This window comes from Herpailurus yagouaroundi, unplaced genomic scaffold (genome assembly GCF_014898765.1).
Source record: "Herpailurus yagouaroundi ecotype Mexico unplaced genomic scaffold, PumYag 100, whole genome shotgun sequence".
Taxonomy (NCBI): Eukaryota; Metazoa; Chordata; class Mammalia; order Carnivora; family Felidae; genus Herpailurus; species Herpailurus yagouaroundi.
The window spans coordinates 27,137,710-27,146,653 of NW_024412391.1; the positions used below are offsets into that span (position 1 = coordinate 27,137,710).

Genomic DNA, 8,944 nt, shown 5'->3' on the forward strand with positions numbered 1-8,944 from the left:
ATATATAAAAAAAAAAAGAAAAAAAAAAAAAAAGAAAAATACTAGTAGAAAATATTCTGGAAGAAAATAGTACCAGTCAGTATCTTTAGGTGATAAGAGTAGTGGTAATTTTAATTTTTCCAGATATTTTATAATAAGCACATAGTTTTGGAGTACCTTTATTTAAGGTGTGAATTCTATCCTAACACTTGACTTCACATTCTTTTTTTCAAATTTTTATTTAATTTCTAGTTAGTTAACATATAGTATAATAATTGGTTTCAGGAGTAGAATTTAGTGATTCATCACTTACATAAAACACCCAGTGTTCAATACAGTAAGTGTCCTCCTTAATAGCCATCATCCATTTAGCCAATCCCCTACCCCCCTCCCCTCCATCAACCCTGTTTGTTTTCTGTAGTTAAGAGTCTCTTATGATTTGCTTCCCTCTCTTTTCTTTTTCCCTTCTCCTATGTTAATCTGTTTTGTTTCTTAAATTCCACATATGAGTGAATTCATATGGTACTTTTTTTCTCTGACTTATTTCACTTAGAAAAATACGCTCTAGCTCCGTCCATGTTGCTACAAATAGCAAGATCTCATTCTTTTTAAGTTTGAGAGAAACAGCATGAGTGGGGAGAGTCAGAAAGAGGGAGAGAGATAATCCCAAGCAGGCTCCACAAGGTCAACATAGAACCCTACAAGGGGCTCAGTCCCACACACCATGAGATCATGATCTGAGCCAAAATCAAGAGTCGGACACTTAACCAACTGAGCCACCCAGGCCACCCCAAGATTTCATTCTTTTTGGTGGCTGAGTAATAATTCCATTACATATATACACCACATCTTCTTTATCCATTCATTAGTCAATGTACATTTGGGCTCTTTCCTTATTTTGACTTCACATTTTAAAAACAGCCTGTTGTTTTAGTCAGCTTACACTATGTTATGCTTCAGTAACAAATAACTTCTAAATCTAAACAACTTATAACAAAATTTATTTCTTGAGTACCCATATTATGGCTATACCTGCAGTGGATCTCCTTCTTGTTATTACTCTGAAAACAGGCTGGATAAACAGCCCCAACTGGGACATGCTGTTCTTATAGCACAGGGAAAAGAGAAGTATATTGTAACAAGAGGTATATTATACAGCTCTGGGGTAGGTAGTGGGCAGCCAGCCATTCAGGGTATGTAATGAATGCATACTATAGAGTTGTGATTTTTACAACTTGCCTGTCGATATTCAGTGGCCCTGAAAATTATACATCACAAGAAAGGTATGTATTTTCCTTATATTCATTCAGACTGATAAATTTGTATTCAAGTATCTATCATCTCTGTGAAACATTACTAATTATCTATTCCCATTATACTACATTCATTATCTCTGAGTTTTGATGTCTCAGCTATAAGCTAATGTTAACATCTACCTTACAGGAGTCGTTGGGAGGAGCTAAAAGAATAATAAATGTAAAATAACCAGTGTAGTACCTTCACATAATAGATACTCAAATATTGACACTTTTATATTCCTTCTTTATATGTCCCTTTGAATAATGATGTTATAATTCCATGTCTGCCTCAAATGCTGAAGCTTGAGATCCTCAAGATTTGAGACTTGTTATACTCAATGTCTATTTCAGTTGTTAATATATATTAGCTATTCTATAAATATTTTTAAAGAATTTAGTAAATATTATGGCTAGACATTAACTATCCCAGTAGAATGAAGTAAATTGCTCATATTAGTGATTCCTATTTGTTTGTTTCCTCTATTTAGTGGTGATGAGTTCCTCAACTTTCTTCTGAAATTAAACAAACAGTGTGGCCATTTAATAACAGCAGTACAGAATATCATTTCTGAGTTGCCTGTAAATTCCCACAAGGTATTCTATAAAAGTTGTTAAGTGAAGAAAAGTATGAATACTGAAGACATTCCAGATAAGTTAATGACAATTCAATAAACAGTTATCTGGTAAAATTGTATCTTTCTTCTACAATGTCACATAAAATCTAAATAGGTCAATTTGTTTAATATTACTTTTACTATATCTTTTATTTTTAATTAATTGAAAAACTCTGTGTTCTAGCTCTCAGGAAAAGGAAAATGAGTCAGACCAAAAATTAAACTGATCTGTGTATTAAACGTAACATTTGTTCTTAAAGGGAATTTAGTTGTTTAAAATACAAAGTGACAGGAGACCCAAGTGAAGGTTGGAACAAAACAATGTGTTGAGTGTTATTAAAAACCATATCAATGTAAGGTTTTTTAATGAAGGAAAATTTAAATAGAGAAAGTGTAAGTGGCCTGTAAAAGCAAACTTTTTTGTAGAGTTTTTCATGTGGTTTGGTTTCAGCTATTTGTTTAAAAAATTTTTAATGCATTTGTTTTCCTCTGATTTTTTATAGAATACTAATCTAGGAGTCCTATCATTCTTAAAATCTTCATGAATTTATTTAGTCACCATAAATATTATTACTTCTAAATATTAGTCTCCATAAAGTCATATATACATAATCTTAGTAAATGTATTCAGGAAACTAAGATTTGACTGTTTATATATATAAAATCACGAAGTTCTTTTTGGTATCAGAATTTATTCTGAACAAAAAATGCTTTTCAGTTACATAATTTAAAGAGTGAGAAAACTGTATCATTTTTGTAGATACAAAGTTGTAAAAAGTTGTTTCCCATTTTTTAAAATGTAACTTTTGAAAATATTCACAGATAGTACTAGAATGGTCTTCTCCCCGGAATTTTACTTCCGTTTGTGAAGAACTGGTTAGTAATGTTGAAGATTTGAGTGAAGAGGTCTGCAAACTAAAAGACTTAATTCAGAAGGTATATATTTAACACTAAAAAAGGGGGAAATGATGTACAGCATAATATGTTAGACGATGAAGCAATTCTGACAAAAGCAACTTGCTTCCCCTAGACAAGTGGGAAAAGAATAGTTTCCAAAGGAAGACATAAAGATAAAAAACAAACTTTGTGGGTCATTATAGAAATGCAGACTAAAAGAATAAGATCTATCCTTTTTCATCTTTTAAATTAGCAAGGGAGAACGTTGGTGATTCACCAAGCTGACACTTTCATGTGAGACTGGTGTCTCAACTCCTTTCAAAAATAGTTTGGCAAGATGTGCCAAGGACCATAAAAATATGTGCATCTTTCAGTAGCTTAATGATTCCAAAAGTGTTATGTACCAGAAGTATCGTGTGCCAGGAGAATGATTTAATAAATTATGGTACAACCACTTGTTACAATGATACGTAGCCAGTCAGAAAAACAATGAAAATCAAATATTTATGAAGTTATAGATATCATAAAGATATGAAGTTGTATTTGTAGAATTTATTTACATATAAATATGCAGATGAAAAATTATGAAAACGACAGGTTTATCAGCTCTGTTAATGATACAGGTTTTTAGATGAAATATTCTATTTTCTGGACTTTCTTAAAGAGTGTGGGCCTTTTTGGTTGTTTTTTCTGTACTCATAGAAGTGTACATCTGGATTTAAGGACAGATGATTTTCCCTCCTTTAAGAAAATTGGCTGTAACAAAATCCATGTTGCTAAAATAGGGAACTCTGTTGAAGATAAGTAATAAAAAAAGGAAAACATTTTCATTTGACTAAATAACTCACTTGTGAGTTCTCCAAGTCTATTTAATAAATATACTTGGCATCTGTAAACTTTCTGTGAAATAGCTGAAGTGAATGTTAGATTATGCATTAAATTTGTATAACTTCAACCCATAAGCCGCTTGATATTTTTGTTAATATTTTATCAAGAAAAGTTCTTCTCAAAATCAACTTTATACATGTCCCAAGTAATTTGTCATTCTAGCTATTAACATATGTTCAATTAAAAGGAGTCTTTAAAAAGTGAACAGAAATTGTAAAGCAAGTTTTACAAAATAATAGGGGAATAAATAAACATAAAATGGGGCAAATGAGTAATACATCTCAAAATTCTTGTAGGAGATACCTCCCTTCTAGAGAAAGAGGCATCTTAGAAGTTGTATTATCTTTGACATTTATTCATTCACAGGCGTGAGGGTGCCTGCTGTATGTCAGACAACCATGCTACACATGAGTCTTCTAATTATTCTACTTCCACTTTTGTGTTCCTTTAATCCACAACCACTCCTCAAACAAACTTTCTCATACAAAAGTCTGATTTTCTACTTTCTGAACTTGTTGATAACATGAGGACTATAGCACTGCTCATCTTCACTACCTTCATCATCTCCAAGAAGTGAAGGAAAATGGTATTGATTTGACTTAGGATAATATCTTTCATGAGGATCCAGGGGAAATTTGGAAGGATTTGTGTAAAGATACTTCCTGCAAAGCATCATCCTTTAATGTTTAGAGTAGGAAACTCCTCAGGACATCTTTGCCTCAGGATTGGTAATTATTTGGTTTCTCTAAGATGAACTAAAAACATTTGGGGAGGGGGAGGAAGACTGAGTTGAAGCTAAAGAGAGAGGACAGGTTTTTCCTAAAAGAATGAAATAAAGAAACACTGCTCTAGGGGTGACTTTGACTCTAAAACATAAACGATTCGATCAGGTACCATAATATTGATTTTAATAACATATACCTATAAGGAGAAATTTTAGCTTTCTTTAGCTAATGGAAAGTCTGTTTTCTGTGGCCTTCTCTACCTTGAATTTATACATTTCTGTATAAGAACCAGCCTCGAAAACACATTTACTGATTTATAATAATTGCGGATACAGTACTTTGGTCAGGAAAGTCTTAATTTTAGAACAAGCTATTGCAGTGGTTTTTCTGGATTAGTCTTCAGTAGTAATCACCATAGTGAGACTTGATTGAGAGAACTATGAAGGCTTCCAGATTTGGGAGTATGCTATTATCTGATATTTCAGTTTACCAATAATAACTGAAGCAAATTAAAAAACATATGAGTTACCATCAATAAGTGTATGGAGGTAACAAAGAGGGAGGGTAGGAGAGGTCAAGGCTAGACTTTAACACCACATCACTCTCTTTCAAAGCAACACACTGACAGGCTCCTGTCAGAAAGGGTCATTCTAAGTAATTGGTTAATAAAAGGAATGGCTGTCTCAGGATTCAGTAAATGGAGCATCAGTGTCAAAAAGGAATCTGTTACTGAATGAAGCCATTTGGAAGTTAGGCCAAGAATACAGTATTAATGAGATTGGCATTGGAGTCTGTTTTCTGCTGTAAATTTAAAATTAATTTTGCAGGCTTTTTAAATTAAATATTTACACTGTAGATTTTAGAAGTAGTTATTCTTGCTAATGTTGAAACTATTTATGTCACCACTCCAGCCCAGGATGTTTCTAGTATATATCACTCTATAAATGTGCCTGATTCTTTTTATCTTTTGAGGATCTTTTGGCTTTTACTCATTCTCCCTCTTCTGCCCCTCCCCCATCAACTATCCTCTCTCTCTCTCTCTCTCTCTCTCTCTCTCTCTCTCTCTCTAACACACAATGTACACACACAAGTTGGGGGCCTTCTGTAGCAACAGAGTTCAGTGTATAAGTATTTATAAACTTACTGAACCTGTACTTTAATTGCTGAGAAGCGCTAAAAGATCCACTTAGGTTTTTGTTAGTATTTGTTCCTGCAATTATATTTAAATAAAGGATTAAACTTCTGGCAGTTGCATCAAACCTTTGAGTTTTTGTTAAATTTAATGTTTTGTAGGTATGCTATAAGAATGGTTCACTTTTTTCAAGAAATCATTTGATATTTAATGTTGAAGGGAAAAATAACAACTGTCATTGCTTGTAGGTAGAAATAAAGACTTTAACGTTCAAGGAACTTTAGCTCCTGACACAAAAACATGATTTTGAAATGTAATAATCTATGAAAGTATTTATTCTTAATGTGAAACTAATAATTTACTATAATGGGATCCTGGGGAAAAATGACTGTTTTTTGAGACATTTAAGTGTTCACTTTAAATCTTGCATGAGAATCTTGCTTTGGCTGCTTCTACATCAGCTGAATTAACGTGGATATTTTTAAAAATCAAAGATACTTTTATTTTCAGTGTACTTTACATTAACTCTTTTCATTTTCTCATACTAAATATTAGTTGCAAAATGAGCGAGAAAATGATCCAACTCATATACCATTAATGGAAGAAGTATCTACATGGAACAGTAGAATTTTGAAGAGGACGGCTGTTACAGTGTGCGGATTTGGGTTTCTTCTTTTCATTTGCAAGCTGACTTTCCAGAGAAAATAACCCTAATATTGTGTTTTGAGTAATATATTATTCAAATTACCTACAAATGTTGTTTTTAACTATTTGTGGCACAGCATAACTACATTCTTTGCTGATACTCCATAGGAGAAATTACAATAGCATAGAACAGAAAGTTTCCTTAGAAAGTGGTTTGTCAGTTTGAGTTAAAACTGTAATTTGTTGTATTTTTATGTTAATTTTCGTCAAGCAGTAAATTATGTGATTCATAAGTTTAGCACTATGATTCTAAATCACATTCAAAATAAAAGTTTTATCTAATATTATTTGACACTTAAAAAACAGTGTGTTCCTGACTCTCTTAACTACAGAGAACAAAATTGATGGTTGTTACCAGAGGGGAGGTGGGTGGGGGATGGGCAAAATAGGGGATGCGGATTAAAGAGTACACTTACCATGATGAAAAAACTAAAACAAAAAAAGAACAGTGTGTTCCACTGTCACAGTGAATCTTACAGAATGTGTAAAATGTTCATAAATAAGTCCCTTTCTTTTAGTCCTTATTTTTCCCTTCCATTATTATGTAATAAGGAATTTCTTAATTTTTTAGTTCTGTAACATTAGGAAATTAATGACTTTGAAACTATTTCAGAGCATGCAAAGAATAAAGATAAAATGAACAATTTTTGAATTATGGATTAAAAACCTAGGGAAAATACCTAAAATGTAAATTTAAAAAAATTTAGGGGTGCCTGTGTGGCTCAGTAGGTTGAGAGTACGACTCTTGATTTCAGCTCAGATCATGATCCCAGGGTCCTCAGACTGAGCCCCACATAAGATTCTTTCTCCCTCTCCCTCTGGCCCTCTCCCCTGCTCGTGCACTCTCTCTCTAAAAAAAATTAATTAAAAAAGTAAAAAATTTTAGACAATAGTGTGGAAAGTACACAGTACATTAAAATTTTTTATGTAATGTACCTATGGGAACTATGACAGGTACTATGTGTAACATTCTTGAAGGTGTTATGACAGTGAGTGGCATGTGGCATGTGATGTCTGTCAATCTAAAAAGCAATACATGATTATGTGGGTTTTTTTTCCCAAACCAAATGATGATACTCAGATTTTAAAAGTGAAGGTGAAAAAGGGCAGGCCTGATTTCACAGGGGACGTGGCAGTTAAATATTGCTTGACTTAGTGGATCTACAACAACAGATGCAGTGGATCTACAAAAAAAAATTGTAGAAAAGAAGAATATAATTAGTGGTAATTTCTGCACTTTGTTATACAAGAGCAGCAAGACTCGAATAATTCCTTTTCTGAGAATACACTCAACCATATATCACTGGAAGGAACGTATCTGACATTTTTACCGAAGTGCCATAGCAAGACATTTTTTTTTTCTGATATCCCTCAATTTAAGTGGGTTCAAGACCAGAATAGGGGTAGGAGAAGAGGTCCTTCTTCTAACACAGATCATGTTTCACTCCTAGCACGTTTCTTTTTTTTTTTTTTAATATGAAATTTATTGTCAAATTGGTTTCCATACAACACCCAGTGCTCATCCCAAAAGGTGCCCTCCTCAATACCCATCACCCACCCTCTCCTCCCTCCCACCCCCCATCAACCCTCAGTTTGCTCTCAGTTCTCAACAGTCTCTTATGCTTTGGCTGTCTCCCTCTCTTTTTTTTTTTTCTTCCCCTCCCTCACGGTCTTCTGTTAAGTTTCTCAGGATCCACATAAGAGTGAAAACATATGGTGTCTGTCTTTCTCTGTAGGACTTATTTTTCTTAGCATAACACTCTCCAGTTCCATCCACGTTGCTACAAAAGGCCATATTTCATTCTTTCTCATTGCCAAGTAGTATTCCATTATGTATATAAACCACAATTTCTCTGGAAAACAGTGTGGAGGTTCCTCAAAAAATTAAAAATAGATCTGCCCTATGACCCAGCAATAGCACTGCTAGGAATTTACCCAAGGGATACAGGAGTGCTGATGCATAGGGGCACTTGTACCCCAATGTTCATAGCAGCACTCTCAACAATAGCCAAATTATGGAAAGAGCCTAATGTCCATCAACTGATGAATGGATAAAGAAATTGTGGTTTACCCCTAGCACATTTCTTAGGCAAATAGAAGGTGTTTAATACATGTTAGTTTCCTTTAAAAAAATGACTTACTATCTGATTATTTAACAATAGTCTTTCACCTCAGTTCATCTTTAAAGATGATCATATCTCTCCTTTTGGCCGAATAGGTCACTATTTTTTTTCTTCTAATCAAACCAAACTATATATATCTCAAATATTAGGATAAACTATGAAAATTCAAATTGATAAACTATTTTATTTCCAAAAATATTAGCAAGTTCCTTAAAATAGTGATCTGCTGTAATGTATTTTAAGTATGATTAACTATTCAGGGGAAAAAAATACTGTAAAGTCCATTGTATCTGCATATTCTAAGTATATTTTTACTTCCTTGACAAATACAGTATAATTTTCAGATTGCAGATTAAAAATAAATAGGACCTTTTTGTGATTAAATTGTTCATGCATAAAGTATCAATAGAATACATAAGATTTTCCTCATTGTTTAGAATAGGTAATTTTATCTAGAGTGTAAGTCTCTTCCTACTCTGTTTGACTTGATTACAGTGCTTTACCACAAGGGTAAACCTTTTGAAATATTCATTCTTTTACAAGATAGCACAAATCATTTTTCTTCTCTTCTTGAAACAAGTTC

General features: G+C 33.1%; 1 protein-coding gene across 1 annotated transcript in view; it reads left to right on the plus strand.

The window, feature by feature from the left end:
- The window catches only part of ASZ1 (ankyrin repeat, SAM and basic leucine zipper domain containing 1), a 53,104-nt gene extending 46,570 nt beyond the window's left edge, over positions 1-6,534 (plus strand). The window contains exons 11-13 of the mRNA XM_040472162.1: positions 1,766-1,871; positions 2,714-2,827; positions 6,089-6,534. Of these exons, the coding sequence (XP_040328096.1) occupies positions 1,766-1,871; positions 2,714-2,827; positions 6,089-6,241 (373 nt within the window). The 3' untranslated portion in view covers positions 6,242-6,534. The remainder of the gene's footprint in view (positions 1-1,765; positions 1,872-2,713; positions 2,828-6,088) is intronic.
- The last annotated feature ends 2,410 nt before the right edge of the window (positions 6,535-8,944 follow it).